The sequence below is a fragment of the Camelina sativa genome, chromosome 19 (genome assembly GCF_000633955.1).
Source record: "Camelina sativa cultivar DH55 chromosome 19, Cs, whole genome shotgun sequence".
Taxonomy (NCBI): domain Eukaryota; kingdom Viridiplantae; phylum Streptophyta; class Magnoliopsida; order Brassicales; family Brassicaceae; genus Camelina; species Camelina sativa.
The window spans coordinates 2994198-3014660 of NC_025703.1; the positions used below are offsets into that span (position 1 = coordinate 2994198).

General features: G+C 33.9%; 7 protein-coding genes and 1 non-coding gene across 10 annotated transcripts; 6 read left to right on the top strand and 2 right to left on the bottom strand.

The window, feature by feature from the left end:
* Positions 2082–2540, top strand: LOC109130992 (putative defensin-like protein 73). The gene is made up of 2 exons (XM_019241257.1): positions 2082–2254; positions 2368–2540. The coding sequence occupies exons 1-2, from the start codon at positions 2182–2184 to the stop codon at positions 2508–2510; spliced, it is 216 nt and encodes a 71-aa protein (XP_019096802.1). The 5' UTR covers positions 2082–2181; the 3' UTR covers positions 2511–2540.
* LOC109130979 (putative defensin-like protein 73) lies at positions 2738–5572 on the top strand. 3 transcript variants are annotated; one of them, XM_019241238.1, is made up of 2 exons: positions 2738–2810; positions 5413–5572. In XM_019241238.1, exons 1-2 carry the CDS (start codon positions 2738–2740, stop codon positions 5562–5564), a joined length of 225 nt encoding a protein of 74 aa, XP_019096783.1. In that variant the 3' UTR covers positions 5565–5572. The 3 variants fall into 3 exon arrangements, 1 of the variants encoding a protein (XP_019096783.1); XR_002036736.1 differs by lacking the exon at positions 2738–2810 and adding an exon at positions 5258–5305 and having other exon boundaries at positions 5410–5480; XR_002036737.1 differs by lacking the exon at positions 2738–2810 and adding an exon at positions 5258–5305 and having other exon boundaries at positions 5413–5454.
* LOC109131002 (defensin-like protein 74) lies at positions 6823–7461 on the top strand. Its single transcript, XM_019241264.1, has 2 exons — positions 6823–6892; positions 7208–7461. Exons 1-2 carry the CDS (start codon positions 6823–6825, stop codon positions 7354–7356), a joined length of 219 nt encoding a protein of 72 aa, XP_019096809.1. The 3' UTR covers positions 7357–7461.
* On the top strand, positions 8025–8470 carry LOC109130998 (defensin-like protein 74). Its single transcript, XM_019241260.1, has 2 exons — positions 8025–8142; positions 8260–8470. The coding sequence occupies exons 1-2, from the start codon at positions 8067–8069 to the stop codon at positions 8400–8402; spliced, it is 219 nt and encodes a 72-aa protein (XP_019096805.1). The 5' UTR covers positions 8025–8066; the 3' UTR covers positions 8403–8470.
* LOC104764407 (probable pectate lyase 8) lies at positions 8942–12728 on the bottom strand. Its single transcript, XM_010487929.2, has 6 exons — positions 12505–12728; positions 12115–12180; positions 9966–10608; positions 9782–9885; positions 9550–9688; positions 8942–9406 (listed from the first exon to the last, which is right to left on the bottom strand). The coding sequence occupies exons 1-6, from the start codon at positions 12588–12590 to the stop codon at positions 9185–9187; spliced, it is 1260 nt and encodes a 419-aa protein (XP_010486231.1). The 5' UTR covers positions 12591–12728; the 3' UTR covers positions 8942–9184.
* Positions 14092–18259, bottom strand: LOC104764408 (sterol 3-beta-glucosyltransferase UGT80A2). The gene is made up of 15 exons (XM_010487930.2): positions 17867–18259; positions 17539–17756; positions 17104–17346; positions 16891–17002; positions 16609–16779; positions 16332–16395; positions 16152–16209; positions 15887–16064; positions 15669–15799; positions 15449–15551; positions 15277–15353; positions 15076–15123; positions 14839–14988; positions 14548–14710; positions 14092–14278 (listed from the first exon to the last, which is right to left on the bottom strand). Exons 1-15 carry the CDS (start codon positions 18069–18071, stop codon positions 14271–14273), a joined length of 1929 nt encoding a protein of 642 aa, XP_010486232.1. The 5' UTR covers positions 18072–18259; the 3' UTR covers positions 14092–14270.
* Positions 18847–18919, top strand: TRNAV-UAC. Its single transcript has one exon. It is a non-coding gene; the product is annotated as a tRNA-Val (tRNA).
* On the top strand, positions 19859–20347 carry LOC109130771 (uncharacterized protein At1g43920, Chloroplastic-like). The gene is made up of 2 exons (XM_019240790.1): positions 19859–20017; positions 20084–20347. Exons 1-2 carry the CDS (start codon positions 19859–19861, stop codon positions 20345–20347), a joined length of 423 nt encoding a protein of 140 aa, XP_019096335.1.

Sequence of the window (20463 nt, forward strand, 5' to 3'; positions counted from 1 at the left end):
TTTTTTTTTTTTTTTTTTTTTTTTTTGTGGATAAATCATTCTATCTCCAATTGTGAGTATTTTTTTAGCCAGTTTTAGCCAAAAAAAAAATTTTAATTACAAGTATAATGAAAAAATGCTAAAAACAGTATGCCGTTTCTTCTGATAGCTCACCGTTTCTTAATTTTTTTTTTTAAAACTAGTGCCTCCTCCTCTCCCGGAAAAAGACACCGGAGAACAAGTTTGCTGTGAAGTTGGTCAAGTTTGACCCAGAGAAAAGGTGGCAAGTGCTTGGAGCAGTTGCATGGGCCAAATGTGATGAAAAAGTGCTCAAATCATTGACCGAGTTGGGTCTGGCACCATCGCTAGTTTGTCTAGAAAACGTCCCCAACTCCCTCATCAAACAAGGTGTCACAAAGGAGGAAGCTACTGAAATCATTACCAAGATCGAAGCTGTCGGTGAAGTTGCTGTTATGATGATGACCAGCTTTCCTAATTGTTTGTCTTTGTGACAGACACTCAGCACGTACGTCCGTAGTAGTTGTTTTGTAAGAGAAACTATTTCTGTCATCATCCTTTAAAAAAAACCCCTGTCCGTAGTAGTTGTCTGGTAAGAGAGCTATTCAGTCATATCCTAAAACCCCTATCGTAGTAGTTGTTTCCATTACTGTCTCGTGACTTATCTCACTTCCATGAAATATATGATCTTCATGGACCGTAGCAGATGACACAATACACCATGGTCATAAATGATGCTTATATTGTAGCATTCGCTATCTAAAAAATCTCAAAGGAAATTAAACAGTTTTATTGAAATAAACGTAGCTCAAAAAACAGAGTCTAAAGTCCACCAGCTCAATATATTGTAGGTTGAAACATTTGTGGGCAGAGACTCTCACACGTCTCGAAATGCTCAAACATCCCTACAGTGTTTCATCCAATCTGATAGTGGTGTAACAGTATCAGTGACTTTAAACCATTCGCTTCAATCTTATGGGAAAATTTCCATGCCATATCAACCTTGCCCACTTTATACTAACGTTATCTATCCATACATACCATTATACCAATGTCGGCATCAAGAGAGCTGATCATCAAGCAAAGATAGAGCAGAATCAACTCGGCCCTCCCCAAAACAATGTTGTAAACAGAACAGATGAGCGGGGTTGGTTCATATCTTATCCTAACTCCTGCATATTTGCTGAACGAGTGTCAACATCATATCAGAACGATCAACTGCTGAGAAAGAACCCATAAGAGTTGTGTAACCTTAAAAATCAGGTCGGAACTTGAACTTCCTCATCAACTGCACAACATCAAAACTTTCCCTAATTAGCCTTAACATAAAAAAAAAAAAGCTCAGACTGATTTATAGGAAAATGGATTCATACAACTCAGACTGAGCTATTTTTTCTGTGTTGTTGTTATTTTTTCCCCCTTTTGAATGCTCCACTTCAATTTCAAAGATCATCATCATACGTATCTACGTAACTACCAAACTCAGACTCGAATAAAGAATCATCTTAAAAAGCAGAAATGCATTCTCTCTGATTCAAATAACTCCTCTTTCTCCTTTGTCCTTTGCATTCAGCTACAGAAGAATGCCAAAGAAGCGTGAAAACACACACATGGCTTGCGGCATAAAGTCTGACTGAACCAAACTAAAGAGATTTATTATAATTTAGTCCAGATGATGAATTGAAGGCTCTTTCTTTGTCGCCGCTTGATACTTTTGTACTTTCCTAACCGAACCAAACGAAACGAAGTGGGACGCAAAGTTAGAACTTCTCTAACTTCAACAAGACACAATTAAGGGGGAAAAAAAAAACTTACGATCCAAATAAACCTCTTGCCTGTAAACACAAGACTCTAAAACAGTGAAAATTACCAAAACAAAAATAAAACCATTTTACATGTAAAAGGATTTGATGGAATCAAAATCTCTTTAGATTTGAAATTAAGTTTTTGAAATATGCCATTTAATTAATAAAAAAATTAATAAAATTCAGATTTTAAATTTGTACTATCTATATATAATTAGAGAAAAACATAAATATCCTTGGATTGGCAAAAACCATTTAAAAGTCTTAGTTGGGGAAAACTAATTCACATCAGATTTTGTTTGAGTGGCAAAAACCTTATATAAAGAGCTCATAAGAACAGATCTAAAAGCAAACGTGATATATATTGGCAACAACAAAAATGAATTGCAAAATTGGATTCATGAGCTCCCTGGTGATTACTTCAATAGTCATCCTATTTCTCTTGGTTTCAGGTTAGACTCTTTCGATCGTGTCTGTTTTAATAGCACGCTATGAGAAATATTAGTAAGGTGTTATCGTAACTCAAGTCTATTTTCTTTAACATTGGTATTGGGCGAAAATGTAGGAAACGTTGAAGCTGAACCCCAAAACTGCATTGGATTATGTAAAATGCTTTTTGACTGTTCGGCCGCTTGCATCAAGATGGGATATGTAACTGGCCAATGTGTCGGCTCGAAAAACCCCGATATATGTTGTTGCAACCATTAAATGTTTCGTATCTATATGTATTTAAAATACATCAACAAAAATTAATAAATTTATATAATTAATAGATATTATATAACAAACTCGAATGTGTGAGTTTTGACAACTTTGATTTATTTAAACAATAAAAAAAAAGAGAGAGAATTTTGTATTTAAGTAATACTTAATTCGAAAAACATAAAAAAAAAAACGTATACAAAAGTAAAAGTGATATATTAGCAACAACGAAAATGAATTGTAAGATTGGATTCATGAGCTGTGTGGTGATTACTTCAATAGTCATCCTATTTCTTTTGGTTTCAGGTTAGTCTCTTTGTATCTGTTTTTATAGCAAACTATGAGAAATATTAATAGTAGTTTTTTTATATATATAAAAAATGGTATTTGGTGAAAAGCAGGGGATAGTTGAAGCCAAAAAGCCCAATGCAATGGAACATGTGAAATACTCTTCGACTGTTCGTTCGCTTGCAGCAAGAAGAGATACAAAACTGGCGAATTCGTTGTCTCGAGATTTCCCAATGAATGTTGATGCAACAATTAAATGTTTCGTATCTCTTTATGTACTGAAAATTATCAACAAAAAATATCTATGATTATTAATAATACTATATAACAAGTGAGTGAGTTGTTGATATACTTGATAACTTTGCTTTATTCAAATACTGAAAAAAAAAAAGAAGAAACAAAATATTTGCATTTCACTAACAATTATTTATAGTGTATACTGACCCGATCCATTTGACAAAAAGAATTAAGAACAAAGTCCCTACTCCCTAGTTATAACACAAACTCTTACACCGTCTGAGAGTTTATCTAAAATAGTTAGAACTTAGAACACATTATAAGTGGCGGACCCAGGAACAAAATTTAGGAGGGTCAACTTTTTTCTTTAAACTGTTTAAATGTAAACAAAATCCTATTTGTGTAATACATCATTGGTTTTACATGCAAACACAACTATTTTAATATTTTAGGGGGGTCAATTGACCCCCTACCTTCTACATAGGTCCGCCACTATAACATTTTCATTTTTCTTCCCTTTATATTCCAAAAATTATGCCTCTGACAATAAAATGGGTTTCTTTTTGTTGCATGAACATATATAGTCAATAAATTGTTGATGAATCACGTGAATTTGTGTTATTGTGTTGTGTGTGTGTTTTTTTTTTGGGTTAAAGATTGTGTTAGTGTAGACGGAACTCTTCCTTCTGAAGCTTCTTTTGTTCCATGTTATAAAAAAACTAGATTAGGACCTGCAATACACCGCAGAACAAATTATTTATAACTAAAACATTTCAATTATAAGTTGTATTTGTTGGTTAAATATATTATAATTATATAATAATTGTTAATTTTATGGTTTAAACTATATAATACCGTAATATAAATTAATTTTTACATGATAATTATTTAATCAATATAATTAGATATGTCTATTCTCTGATATAGAAATTATTAACAAAATAATGAAATGATGTTTTACCAGTGTAACACCAAATTAATGATATTTTAAATTTTGATAATTATCACCGTCCAGCTATATAACCCGTACCGAGATATTTAACTCGCACTATAACATCTTAATTTTTAATATTTATTGTTTTGTATTATAAATATTAGATTGGGTTGATTTGTTATTTATTAAGATTATAACCATTTACATTTTATAAGATTGATGCTTCTTATAAAATTTAAATATTATAATACTTAGAATTTTTAAAATGGTTGTCTATTTCTCATATTTGTAGTTTCGTAAAAGTTTAAATATATTATTAATATTTTAAAAGTCTTATAACTTTTTAAAAAGTTGAAATATTTATAATAGTTAAACTTCTTATAAAGTTTAGATATTTATAATATTTGAAACTTCATAAACGTTTAAATATTATTAATATTTTTAACATTTTAAGAACTGGAATAAACCAAATATTTTTTATTTTTATTTTGAATGTCTGACAAATCAAGCTTTCTACTCATTTGTATTCTGAATATTTTGGACTCTTTTATAGTATGATTCTGAACCATTGCCCAATTTTTTAGGCGATGTGGGATATTGTATCCGTATATTTTATTCATCTATTGAGTAATATATGTCCGTTTTTAAAAATTTGTATTACATCATATGTAGGAAAAAATCACAATTTTTATTAACTAAATATATTATAGAATAATTCAAGATTAATAAATATAAATTTAAATAAAAATGAAAGAGAAGCATATATTTATGTTTGAATAAGATAGAAAAATTTTCTTATTTTTTAAATGTTACATATAATTAATTTTGAAAATTTTAGTAACTAATATTAAAAACAATACTAGTATAGATTCCAAGTTTCTATGTATTATTTAATAATTTTTTACTACTTAAATTCTGTAGTATTTTTTCTGTTAGTTGAAGTTTGTTAAATGATAAAAAAATCTTTTGTTTCTTAAACTCTGTGTTTCTTTTGCCAAAAACTCTTATACAATGAGATAGAGAGAATATAAGTCAGATTTCAAAGTTGTACGCATAATTAATATCCTTGGATCGAGAAAAATTTATTTAAATGTCTTCGTTCGTGAAAACTAATTCACATCAGATTTTGTTTGAGTGGCAAAGGTATTATAAAAAGAGCTCGCATACGAACATGTCCAAAGCAAACGTGATATACTGGCAACAACGAAAATGAATTGCAAGATTGGATTCATGGGCTAATGGGCTGCTTCTTATGACACTAATTGGGCCTTCAATGTGTGCTCTAATATCATGAGCTTCATGGTGATTATTTCAATAGTCTTCCTATTTCTCTTGGTTTCAGGTTGGTTCTTTCATTTCATGTCTGTTTTTAAGCAAACTATGAGAAATATTAATAATGTTTTACTGTAACTTAAGTCTTATTTTCTTTGATATTGGATGAAAAAGTAGGAAAAGTTGAAGCTCAACCCCAAAAGTGCATTGGATCATGTACAAGCAGTTCTGCCTGTGGAAACTCTCGCATCAAGATGGGATACAAAATTGGAGAATGCGTTGGCTGGAAAAAACCTGATAATTGTTGTTGCATGTTTCGTATGTACTAGATGCATTTAAAATCATCAGCAAAAAATACTTGATTAGTAATAGTACTATATAACAAAAGCGTGCGAGTTCTGATAACCTCGGTTTACTCAAATAATGGAAAAAAAAACATATTATTACATTAACAATTAGTTATAATGTATCATAATGTATACACATATCACAATCCCATTTGACGTAAAAAAAAGTTTAAGAACATAGTCATCGGTCATCACATACACTTCTACTGTTCTACACCACATGTCATCCATATATCTAAATTATGTAGTTACAACTTACAAAACACATTATAACATTATTTTTACTACGTACGATGTGCATTTATTTTATATGGACCACATTTTCTATTAGTCAATTTAATGTCGAAGCATCCTTTAATTCATCTTAATAGAGTTTTTATTTTCTTTCAAAGAAAATATACATCGTCGAAGATCCACATAAACTTGTTTTCTATGAGTTTCTATACATTTAATATATTGTTCAGGTTATTATATCATCGACAAATGTGTGAGTTGTTGACACTTTTGATCCGTTTGATTTGGTCTCCGAAACTAAGAAACACAAAAGTAATTTTGCTGACAAACAAACAAAAAAAAATGTAAAGAATGAAGTCAGAATCGGTTATATATCATCAATTGGACAGTCAATTAGTATGATGGAAGTCAACGTTTTGATCACAGCTTCAACGAAGTTTTATAGATATTTGGTTGTGAGGAGTCGGCCAGGCGCGAGAAAATGATAGAGAATGAAAATTAGGTTGTTTTGGAGTTAGATATGTAGAGGAATGTTTATTTGATATATCTTTACAATAATACAATGGGTGTTTATATACAGAAGAGGTGAGGGAACCTCTAGGTCAAGCCATTACTATACATTCCTAAACTAGAGATATCATATGATCTTGTGTATCAAGGAATATCTCTTACAAGATAATCTTCTACTGAAACTATGGTTGAAACTTGAAAGTAAATTGAAGTAAGAAGTCTGCATAAGGATGTACTTACTACAAAGTCTACGATACTACTTAAATGTCGTCCAATGTTTGAGTAACGTACGCCTTGCATGGAAAAAGATTGAGAAAATCAAAATCTCCTTACATGGGCAATAACTAATACAGTCAACGAAAAGATATGTAACAACAATATATTTGAAATATGCTACTATTAATGAAAACGAAAACCAAGGTATAAATATTTTCACTCGAGTCTGAATATCAATAAAACAGATTTTGAGACAAAGCAAAGTAATAACACAATGAAAATGAACAGCAAGATTGGATTCATGAGCTTGCTCGTGATTACTTCAGTAATCTTCCTCTTTCTGGTTTCAGGTTAGGCCGTACATCTCATTTTGTCTATATCAATAGCTAATTATGAGAAATATGAAATATTGTGTTATCATATTTCAGTTTTATTACCATCGGTGCAGTGGGCTAGTGGTTTAAATGCAGGAGTTGGATCTTTGTGCTCCCTAATTCGATTCCTGGTGGGAGGGATGTTTTACGCCATGTCATAAGGTATTAACAAAGGCTGGTCCCGAGCCATGGAAGAGATTAAGGTCCAGGCCCGAACTCTTCCTAATTAACAAAAAAAAAATATTTCAGTTTTATTTATTTATTTTTTTCCTGGTTTTGAGTGAAATATAGATAAGGTAGAAGCCCAAAAAGAATGTGTTGGACCTGGACCATGTAAACAGGTTCGGAACTGTATGGCGGCTTGCATTAAGAAAGGATACAAAGTTGGCCAATGTGTTGCCTGGAAGGATGACGATCCTTTCAAATGTTGTTGCACCTAACTAGTTAACTCAATAACTTAACATTGCATACCTAAATCTAAATGTTTTGAAAATGATCAAAATCCCGAAGTGAAAATATGCTGTTATTAATAATATGCTCCGATATTCTAGAACCGCACCGTTAATCATAAAGCCATGTAAGTTTTGGATACTTTGAGAGCAGATATATATATGCACAAACAAATTAAATGGGATATAATTACAATTAACAAATAAGCACATTCCTCTAAAAATAAGAGGGTGTTAATGACTTTTAATAATCATAGAAAGTACACATGAAAGACTTTTAAGATCTTGTTAATTTGTTTTTCCTAATCTTTGAAAATCTCTCAAACTTTTATAGTGTATCTCAAACTTTTATTATAAAATAATTCAAAAATATTGCACAATATTCAATTGTTTATAGTCAGTAAACAATTGGTTCTCTCATCTTCTAAAAAATTAATATCATTTTAATTTATGTGTTCATATATTATTATATTCCAGGTGTTTGGGTGTTTGATTCTTTGTTTCTTTGACTGATGAGATAACCTAGTTGGCAATAAAGTAAGTAAGTTAACTAATACAGTCAACGGAAAAATATGGTAACAAAATATTTGAAATGTGCTACTATATTAATGAAAACGAAAACCATGGTACAGTATATAATATTTCACTCGAGTCTGAATATCAATAAAACAGATTTTGAGACAAAGCAAAGTGATAATACAATGAAAATGAACTGCAAGATTGGATTCATGAGCTTGCTCGTGATTACTTCAGTAATCTTCCTCTTTCTGGTTCCAGGTTGGGCCGCACATCTCCTTTTGTCTATATCAATAACTAATTATGAGAAATATCAAATATTGTGTTATCATATTTCAGTTCCTTTATTCATTTTTCCCGGTTTTGAGAGAAATATAGATAAGGTAGAAGCCCAAAAAGAATGTGTTGGACCATGTGAACTGATTGGGAACTGTATGGCGGCTTGCATTAACAAAGGATACGAACTTGGCCAATGTGTTGGCTGGAGGGAGGACGATCCTTTTATATGTTGTTGCACCTAACTAGTTAACTCAATAACTTAACATTGCATACCTAAATCTAAATGTTTTGAAAATGACCAAAATACCAAAGTAAAAATATATTATGTTATTAATAAATATGCTCCAATATTCTAGAACCGCACCCTGAATCAAAAAGCCATGTAAGTTTTGGATACTTCGAGAGCAGACATTGAATTGGCCGTTGGTGAATAATGTCGTAACTCTTGAGTAGTAAGTAAAGACAAATCAAATTAGTTCAAATCGGGTTGTAATAGAGGATATATAATCAAATGACATGATCGTTGGCCAAACATCACATGACTCAAAAGAAAACAGACCTTTCTTCTTTAAAGCACACTTGCATCTTTGCAATCTCATGTGCTTCTTGTCTCTCCTTTGTTTCCTTGTAATGTTCCACGTTTCCCCACCACATTCACTTCCCTCATATTTTTCAACCTATTCACACGACATTACTATTGATTCCTTTTGAAGCGACTGGCCAAGTACATTTATGCTTTAAAGCCACTAAAAGCAAGATAACGACTAAAAGCAAGAAGATAGAGACTTAAGAAACAACTTTTATATCAATGGAGGTGAAAATAATAATCATACAACAATTATATTACAGTTGAAGCCATTTTAATTAGGCCTCCACATCCAATAGGAAGTGTATATCGCAACAACCCCAAGAGTGAAAAAAATAAAGTGAGAAAAAGCAGAGTTGCCTGATGAGTAAACTTGTCGACTTCTGCACAACCAAAAAAAGGTTTTTTTTTTTTTTCCTTCTCTGATTTCTTGATTAATTAACATCGACGACCAGCTCTGCAGTTAAGAGCACCCGAGTAAGAGGTCATTGTGCCTACAAGTGAGGATGATTTGGCTGATAAACTCGAAGCTCTAGCATAGTTAGCTCCAGCTCCAGCTCCAGAACGTGTGAAAAACGCTCCGTTTAAGAAAAGATCTCCTTCTGATCTCCAATTCCAGTGCTTCCATTTCGATTGTCCTGTGTACTCTCTCTTAGTAACCTGCCATATTATCAATCATCGTATTAGCAAAACTCAATGTCACAGTTTGTGTTTTCATTGCTACACAATCGTGACAGAACCAATGTCCAAACACACAATAAAGATCCATCCTTTGAATCAGGTGATAGTCAAAAGAAACATACCTCCTTAGCAAATGGGTTAGTAGGAGCAAGAAATCGATTTCCCTGACTGTTGATGGTGGGACTGGCACTACCACCAATTGCATACATTTCCCAATGCGTATAGTCATTGTTAACTACATGAAAATAACCATGCCTACACCTACAAACACCAAAAAGTTTCTTACAATCAACAAAACTGGCAGGTACTCTAATAAAAAACGTTAAAAACATCTTCTTCAAGTAAGTTAGTTACCTTGGCATCCTCTGGATTAAACCCTCACCAAAATGGTTATAAGCAATTGTGACTTGCATCACCTTATCTCTTGTGTATGAATCACTGTGTCCCAACAACATAACCTAGTAAAACACATTCTCTAATCAATTTCTGCTAAAACCACAATTCCCAATTCCATGAACAGAGCCAAAGTGTTATATACCTCATTGTGATGGGTAAAGAAATTGTTAGAGACAGTAATAGCGGTGGAGCTCATAACAGCATCAACAAGCCCATCAGCACAATTAGAAAGCGAATTGTGATCAATCCAAATATGACTCGACCCAAAAATCGAGATAGCGTCTCCATCAGCCATCGATCTCCACCCGTAATGCGACGGAGAGCTTCTAACCATAGCGTTACCCGTAGGTTTACAGTCATGTATATGAATCCCGTGTACGATAATGTTCGTAACGTACTGAATCGTGAGACAAGCGCCATTAGCGATGTGGACATTGACACCACGGCCATCGATGGTTTTGAAGCTGTTCATGATCAGCTCTTGTTTTAAGGTTATGACCATGTCGCGTTTGAAGATGATCCAGAGTGGTTCTTCTTGGATTACGGCGTGACGGAGTGTTCCTGGTATGGGGTTAACCGGGTTGTCGTCGTTAGGGTTGGTTACGACGTAGTAACGACCGTCTCGGCCTCCGATTGCGTTGCGGCCGAATCCGATTGAGCAATCGGCTAAACGTTTGCGACGGAGCTGCCATTTACGGTCGCAACGCCAGCAATCGTCGATTGGGTTGCCGGTGGAGCAGGAGAAGTAACCTAATCGTCTCCGCTCTGTGCTGTTTCGTATGCTCCTATGTTCATCGGTTAACAAAAACGTTTTACCCAAATTTAGTAAAACTTTTTACTTAATCAGTAAATAAATTAGTAAATCTGATTTACTTTTATAACAAGTAAACTCTAAGTAAGATACAATTTGGAAAGACTTTTTTAGTACCACTAACTAAACTTGCAAAGTCAAGAGACATGATAATGTGTTATACTGTTATGTATCATCGACTAGAAAGAAAAATCCAAATTGTTTGTTAGAAAAAAAAAAAAAAAAAAAAAAGAAAGAAAAAGACATATTTTGATTTTGAGGGAATATATCATTAAAGAGAGGGGGAGAAAAAGGTGATGTGGCATTTGCAGAGGCATTTGGATCGGTCAGGGTCAACATTTAGGTAAATCTGAGGGTGGAGGAAGGAGCTTCTGATTTGGAAGGTCACCGTCNAAGAGAAAAAGAAAGAAACATGTTATGAACTATGAAGTGTACGTGTCAATGCATGTGGGCATGATGAGCATGTGCATCTGCTCTGTCAAAATCATTGTTTTGAAAAGAAACGATTAGTGCTGGAAACATAACACATGTTCTCGAGACTGGACCAATTAATAATAATGGTATATCGTTTGGTTTGTATGATCTAAATGCATTATTGCTTTTAATGAAGAAGAAGAAGCTACCGATTACTACTTTTACATGTGAGCTAGAGTAGGAGAATAAGCATAAAGTATGTCCTCACTCACGACAGTTAATATAAATTATCGAATGACATAAATATGTATATCTGGTACAACTGTTTTTTAATTTCCTTTTCTAGATGTGTAGTTTAAGTGGAAAAACAAAGCTAGAAAATTGTGACAAATCCGGACTTCTTCTTATTTTTATTTTATTTTTTGGGGTTAAATTTCTTTCTTTTCTGTTGGTTTGAGCTTTATGTGATTAATCCATCATTTTGGTATTAATATAAACTAAAAATATAATACTGTTACTGAATTATCTTAAGAAAAACTGATGTTATATACTTATATATGATGGGTGAAAGAGTATGTATGAATATTATCTAAGAATATATTTAAAAATTTATTATAAAAAATAGGGGAATAGTGTCAGAGGAATGTGGCTTTGGTTTGGACCCATTTTTGACTAGAGATGATGAAAGTGATTTGTCAAAACTGTTTCAAAGAGAGAACTTCATGATCATGTGAGGCTGCTGCTCTGTTTTCTCATAAATGCTACTACCTGTGTTTTTTTTCCCCTCGGTTAAAAGAAATATCAAGAGGGCATATTAAAAAGTTTAACGATTGTATTCAGAAAATAAGAAAACCATCACGAGATGCTATATATATGTACCCCTGGATGTAATAGTTTTATTTTTGTTTTTTGATAATTGAGTTTACTATAGATGAAAAAAATACATATTATATAGTTCATCATTGTTAATAAAAGACATGATGATATCATTGTTGATTATTATTAGTAAAGTTTTTTCAAAACATGAATATTGGTGGAATAAACTTTGTTTTATGGAGAAACTCACATGTCCACCATGGCAGCTACTTCCTCTGGGTTCTCAACTGCATGTTCATGCCATGTTTCATTCGACCTGGCAAAACATATAGTATACAATCCAACAATTATTGTCTCATTTATGACCTTATATTAAATTCATCTACACAATGATTTTTTTATATTCTTTTGAATTGAGATTGCTCTTTTTTTTTTTTTTTTTACAACNTTTTTTTTTTTTGACAACGAGATTGCTCTTGGTGAACAAGAAAGAACACGTATAAATCAACCTACATTGAGCTAGAATATATTTGATGGATGATGTCATACGTCTTGTAACATTCCAGGACATTACAAGTCTACTTAAGGAATGTACAAAATAATATGACAATCATGATGATGATACTAAGTGGTTGGTTACCTGGATGAATTAACGCCGATAAAGAGAGTTGCTAGAAGTAATGCAGAAGCAAATTTAAAGAGAATAAGTTCTGTGACATGAGCCATTGTTATATGGCTATATTATTCTTGCTCTGGTTCTTTCTAGTTGTATCTGTCTAAGGCAGAGGCTTTTCTCGAAATGAAAGAAAGGAAGAGGAATAGGAGAAGAAGAGTAGAAGAAAGGCTACGGGAGAGAGAAGTTAATATAAGAAGAAGATTGAGTGACCCATTCCCATTATCTTATTGGCCTAATTTCATAGAAAAAAAAAAGAATAAATAAAGAGAAACTTCAAAAGTAATACGACTAAAAATACCATATACTATAGGATTTTCAATATTTTAATTCCGCAGAGTCATGAATCTGGGTTGTGATTGCTAATCTAGACGATGATTAAATTATTCAACCATTATGTAAGATTTTAACTATAAAAAAATTATGTGAAATGTGAGCTTCATTCATCATCTCCCCGAGATTAATTAGCAAATATAGCTGTGAAATCGTAATCATTGGTTTTACAGTTAAATAAATAAATAAATAAAAGTTAAACGATTATTTTTATATTTATTCAGTATACAATTTTTAAACAAAAAAATTGAACATTGATAAATTAGGATACAAAAACTATTTGACTGTTGTCACAACTCGCGAGTCATACGTCGTCCTTTCATGCCATAAACTCGACCGACAGATTCAATCTAGTGGGTTAACCGAGTCAATTCAACCTCCGGTATAAATCCAAAAACCCATTCTCAAAATATTTGTTCTATTTCCAATTAATTTGAGTTGATCCTCCTAGTTCAGTCCGAAGATTATTAATGCTGACTCATGACCATAGTCGTGTATATGTATTCATAACTAATAAGCTTTCAAACACATATGAGGCTTAGATTTCGAAAGCATTTATTTTTAGTTTTTTTGGGGTTACTTTTAGCAAATGAAAACACATGTGCATGTGTACTTGTATATAAAATCGTACAGTGATAACAATAATGAGTCTGGCCAACAACGGTATCATGTCATGTGATTGTTATTCGTCATACCTCTCTTTTTTTTCTTCGCAACTCGCGAGTCATTGGATAATAATGTTTTGTAAAAGACAATAAAAAGAATAATAAAATTTTAATATAAAGTTTATAGACAGCTAATTGAAACTTGTAGGCTTCTCATATTGGTTCCGGATCATTTTTATTTCCTTAATTCGCCACAATTGACTTTCCCCATGTGACCATTATACCTTATGTTCATTACAAAAGTTGATCATTCATTTTTTTTAACCGCTAATAATGTTATAATTATGCAATAATCACCTAATCATCGTTTTGATAAGCAGACAATAACTTTTTTGGTAAGGCAACTAAAGTTAATTACAAAAAAACCATGTATCTGCTTATTACACATTCGGTAGTTAATGTAGGCTCCCACTTGATGATTGTCGGCAACAACGTTTAATGGCCAAACATTCACTTTCATAGGCCATGGATGGAGCTTACGAAGTTACGAGTATAACGTAAAAACAAACAATGCAAATGACAAAAGAAGAGATAAACAAGAAAAACAACAAAAAAATAGCTCATCACGTTTGAAAAATTCATTCATCTGCCGTAGCAACACCGTACCGCAATCAAGCATGTTCTTACATTGATCAATTAATGACCAAAAAAGGTAACAAACAAACACAATTTAATAGAAATAATAATAGAGATTTGTTGTTTCTGTACACCATTCCGTAGAAGTTGCAGCTCAAGTCAAGACACTGAAACAAAATATGTCATTGTATTAATACTTGATCCCACAATGTCCACTATCATCTCCCTTATCTTCAGAAATTCGAATTATATATCTTTTTTTGGCTGCTTAAAACAATTTTAAATTATATGCATTCACCTAAAACATCAAATTCCAAAGCACTTCACAAACGTTAACTTTTCCTAAGCCAAAACCGAAGAAGAAAACAGGACATAAAGAAGATAAACAATACAAAGGAGAAAAGAGGAGATTCTGGAGGGGGAGAAAGTTACGAACAGCCAAAGCATCTTCTAAAAGAGAGAAATCCAGCAGGTTCAGGGACCGGATCTGGAACATTCTGTTTCGTACTCGGAAGATGTTTAAAGAAAGCTTTCACGGCTCCAGCCACACCATCCTCGTCCTTCATCGCTTTTGCTAGCGTCTCTGCACTGCTCTTCACCTGATCCCACTTAGATGCTCAGTTTCATTGTAATAAAACCATGCCATGGTCCATAACTAGAAATGGTCATATCAACCAAGCCGGAATGCTTAGACTGCAATCGAACCAAAACTAAAAATACTATTTACCTTATCCTCGAGCATGAAGTTTATGGCACCTTCAAGCTTATGAAGTGAGAATTCATCAACTGGGATTGGTGCAGGACCTACACCTCTAGCATGCACTCGTTCTCCCCAAAAAGGCTGGTCTCCAAAGAATGGCACGATTGTAGTTGGGCACTGTATTCAAGGAAAAAGCAAAACACTTTCATATTAACAACTTAAATCCTATCTCAAGACTTCAACTTCCACTCATATTAAACTTACCGAAGCTTTAAGACCAGCAGCCGTAGTTCCAGCACCACCATGATGAACCTGAAAGCAGATGAGCAACAATTTCAGTCTTAAAGATGAGACTCATAAACTACTAATCCAGATAAGCAAAATGTGTGACAAATTTTCCAGAACCAAATAAAGCAACAAGATAATCAAGGCTAAACTACGAGATTTCCAGATTATTAGACATACCACAGCCTTGCATCTCGGGAATAACCAGTCATGTGGGACATTATCCAACAAGTAAACGAAGTCCTTTGGTTCTTTCACTACATGAAAACCACACCACGCACATGTTATAGTACCATATACCAAACATGCAAAAATCCAATAATGAAAAGGTAATACAGATTGAAGAACCTACAGTTTCCAAGTCCACCCCAGCCTTTGTTGATGATTCCTCTCTGTTTAGTTCTTTGAAGTGCTTCCACAATGATTTCTGTCATTTTCTCTGGTTCTTGCACAGGCTTTTACCACAATTAAAAATGGGAGATGCATTATTTTCAAAATCTCAGAATATGGCTATCATTTTCAGTTTCTTAGAGAATCCTAGAGAAACACAATTTAGTAAATAAAAGACTCACCAGACTACCAAAGCCGATATATATGGGCTTGTCACCAGCTTCTAGCCATTCCACAAGCTCTGCAGGAGGTTCATAGTTGGATGCAAGATCAAGAAAGCAAAATCCCACAACATCAATTTGAGGCCCCCAGTCTGAGAAAAAAGAAAGACAGAGAGGAGAGTAAAGATCTAAAAGTAAAAACATCACTATTTCATCAGTAAGCTAATTAGTCATAGTACCTTTTGGCTTTGGGACAAGGTGAGGACTCCACATATATCCATGTGGGATATTAGATCCAGATCCTTGTGTTCCACTTAGATATGTAACAGGCCGTAGTTTCAATTTCTTTTTCCTCAGGTCATTTACCATATCTCTTATCCCAAGCCAGATCAACGAGTCAACAATTTGATACGAAAGCTGAAAATGCATGATGTCGATTATGAACAAAGAAGTCGAGTTTAAAACAAACAACAATCAGATGATATGTCAATAAACGAGTCTCACTCTGTATCCTGCTGGTTGTTTGACACGTGACAATGGGTGTGGAAATTCACTTGTAGGTCTGCATCATTATTTAATAGCAAAAAGATAGTGAATGATTCAGAACAAAAAGAAGAATAAGAATAAGAATGTGTATAAAATAAGACTCATTCAGCCATAATCTGTCGCCACTACAAGACTTACGTCCATGGCATGGTGAAAAATACGTGAATCGGTATCTTCAGTGCTTCTGCCACATGGGTATGTCCTGAAACGTCGATTTCCAAGTTAGTCGCGCCATTAGAAATGAATCTATAATAAGTTGGAAAGCCAGAAAAAACTATGCATCTCAAACTATAGCATCATTGCATGTATTTGCAGGAAAGATCTAAGTCTGCAAACGATTATGTCATCAATAGTGTGGACACACCAAACTATGATAAAGTAGTAGCTAATCATCCAGAAACTGAAGAAAACTAACCATATGCTGGGGGATTGGCAATAATTGCATCAGCTTTAAAGGAAATCCCAGAATCAGGATCAGGTTCTTTACATGCTGGAAGTAGAGAATATATGATGTCTTTCATCTGGTTTCTTTGAATTGGAATCTCTGAAGGGCCTGATGGCAAAAACCCCTTGTTCTTAACCATATCTGTATGAAAACATAGCAAGGCAACTGGTGAATTGCTGATAACTTTGAAACTTAGAATCAGTTTAACTTAAAAGGATGAAGAAAGAAAGAAAATGTTTGTAAGATACTTACAACCGGCTAGCACTTTTGGATCTCCACCTAGAGGATAGAACTCAAGTCCAGCAGTCAAAACAAACTCTTTAAAATTAGCATGAGTGGCAAGTCTAACTCGATGCCCATAGTCCTACATAACCAAAACAGTTCATTACTTTCTACCAAACAATTTAGATTCAGAACTATTCAAGGAACTATAATAATAGTGTAAAAAGGAAGAAATAAGCCAACCTGAAGCCGTTTGGCTATTGCAACAAAAGGTTGAACATCACCGCGAGTTCCAACAATCAGCATCACGATTTGCATAGGAGGAATATACTGAAGATCAACCCCGTCAATAGACTCATCACCACAAACACCGTTTTTGGATTCTTCACGGTCAACAACAATAGGTTGAGGGATAGCATTAGCCGGAACTTCAAACTCAACAGTCCCATCATGTTTCACAGTAGCTATACGGTTCAGCAATTTAAGCTGCAAGAAAAAAGACGACATTTTTAAAAAGTGAGGACAACTAATAACATTGCCCAGAAAAGTAGGAATCAACAAAGTCAAAGAGATTTCACATGTAACAGATAGCTAAAAATAGAACCAAAGGACAAGATTGTTTTTTATTGAAAAAGAAAGAAACCAAAAATAGATGATGATGATGTTGTGTAGTGTAACCTTCTTCCCAGCAGAGATTTTGTCATCGAAGATCTTAGCAGCATCCTCAGCAAGAATGTGAGTAACTCTTTGTTGCCTCTCAGTCTTTGATTTATCTAACCTATACGGTTGCTTTGTTGTTGTTGTTGTTGTTGATGTTGATGATTCAGCCCTTTCACTACTCGATGAACCTTCCACTGGCATTGTCCATACTCGAGAAAAGCTTTTATTACCACCACCTAAAGAAAGAACAAAACCCAATTACGAAACGGATCCAATCCCAGACAAAGAAAAAAAAAGAAATGAACAAATTAAACCAATTTGATATCGCAAGGGAGAAAAACGAAACCTGAAGAAGATTCAGCAGCAACGGTGTTATCAGCAATGGAGGCAACAACAGTTTTTGGATTGGTCTCAAGTTCTTCAGAGACAATGACGACGCCGCCGCCTTCAATCTCCTCGATTTTAGCCGAAGCTCGGTCGGAACTTGAGGAAGAAGATGATGAAGAAGAAGAAGAAACCTTGGAGAGCTCAGCCGGCGAAATCTCCGGCATCGTGATTCACTCTCTCTCTTTATCTCTCGCGGCCAGCAGCAACGATCTGGATCCTCCTTCGTTTTTTAAATACGGACTAAATCTTTCTTCTCTGTTGTATCTCGTCGAATTTTGCGTATGCGTGTTTCGAATCCCAGCGAAAAATAAATTAATAATACGATTCTTTTCTTGCTTTTCTTGTAATTCTCCGATTTTTTTTTTTTTTTTTTTTAAATAAAAAGAGAAAAGGTTCAAAGATTATGTATGGGCACGTTCGAACGAAGTGCGTCACAGTGGCTACGTGATGGGTTCGCCCCGGTTCAGGCGCGGGGGGGACTTGGTAATTAAACTGTCCGAGTGATGGATAGTTTCGTCAATGAATATATCGAAAAAATATTTCTCTTCTGTCCGGAAAACTAAAAGATATTCTTGCAAAACGCTGTCGTATTTATGCTTCGACAGCGAATCTTCTCTTCTGTCTGTCATTTCGTATTTTTACGTCCTTGTCGCTTTCTCTTCTGTCCCTCTGAATATGTTTATTTATTTGATTTTTTTTTCTTATTTAAGAAATTTTGCAATTAAGATACTTCCAAATTTTGACTTAAGAAAATATCTGAACTTTATATAAAGGATACCCTTAATTAATGTTTGCCTTTTTTCTTTAATGTTCTTACCATTACCAGTTTAATACTATTTCCTTTATGAATGGCTTATTAATGGGGTTAACCGGTTAACAGTTGTTATGGATTTAATTGTAAAATAATTTGATTATCAAACTTCAAGTTGTCTATCAATAGGTGCTGTGGTGTAGTGGTTATCACGTTTGCTTTACACGCAAAAGGTCTCCAGTTCGATCCTGGGCAGCATCATTTTTTTTTTAGCTTTTTTTAATAGTTTTTTGGTTAGCATTTAAAAACCACCATCTTGTTCATATATGTATCACAATTTTTCATAACGATTATGTGAACAAGATCAATGGATATTTTCGTTTATACTGGCAAATCTTTAGATCAAGTCATCCTAATATTTTAGTTCATCTAAACCTAATCAACTTTTCTTTCAAACAAAGGATTAAAATAGAGTTATTATATATGCAACCAAGAGGAGTGCAGCCAAGTTTGGCTGTCTTTTTTGTTCTTTTACTCTATATCCAATTTGCACATCTGCACTAAATCTTTTCTCCATTTAGAAAGCATTTAGATATCCTCCACAATAGTTAAAAACTTAAAATATACAATAACACGTTATGGAGAGATTTGGACAAATTACTAGAAAAAGTAACCATAGTTAATTACAGGAAGCTGATTTTGCACTTAAGGCTAAATTTGTGCAGAAAAAGAAGGTAAAGAGAACCAAAACAAAAAGAAACCCCTTCCTTAAACTCTCCCTTGGGCTTTAATATGGAAATTACCAACGAGGCGTTTTTACTGAACCACATCATTTAACAACGAGAAAAATGTCGTTAAAATCACGAACTTTCAAATTGTGGCCATTTTAATCACGAACTCTAGGTAAGGCCATTAAAAACATGAACTTCTGTTGACTTACCGTTTTAATCACCATATTTTTGTTGACCAAGACGAAAACGACATGTCGTTAACTCCCTAAACGGAGCAATCAGCCGGCGTTAACAGGTCGTTAATACTTTCCCGTTAATGTCAAAACGACACCATTTGAACCCGAGAGAAAACATATCAAAATTCCCAAATCGATCCCATTTGAAATCACAATCCCTAATTCTCTTCTCCCCAATCTGATTTTTCGATTCTTATCTCAATCCAAAACTTTTATCTCATTCCTCAACAGATATGAGTTGCAATTCTGGGCAATCAAGTGGTGAGAAGAAAGTCGGCGGATGCCATGGTGTTCCCTCGAAGTGTCATTGCGGCAAAGATGTTGTTTTCTACACATCGAACACGCAAGCAAACCCAGGAAGACCTTTCTTTCGCTGTCCAAACAGAGGAGATGTATGTAATAGAATTGTTTTGCTTTTGTGTGTTATCGAGTTTTGATTCATGTTTTTGTTTTTTCAGGACCATTTGTTTAAATGGGTTGAAGAAGGTGTATACGAAGAGGTTGTAGATGCTTTACCAAAATTTTCTATCATTGGCAGAGAGATTGAAGATTTGAAGGAAAGGATTGAAGAACTGAAGGAAGATGGAATGTTGATCAAAAGAGACACTAAGAAATGGAAGTTGATGAGCTCATTGTGCTTGGTGTGTCTTACTTTTAGTGTCATTGCCATTGTGATCCTTCTTCTTAAAACCAAAAACCCAAAATTTGTTCTTGGTTACTAGAGTCTTTTGTATTCTGTTTTGAGTTTGTTGTAATGTGACTTTGTAATGGTAGTTTGACAATGGAAGACTTTGTTGCAAGTACCAATTCATAAATAGAACTTGTTTTGACAACAAAC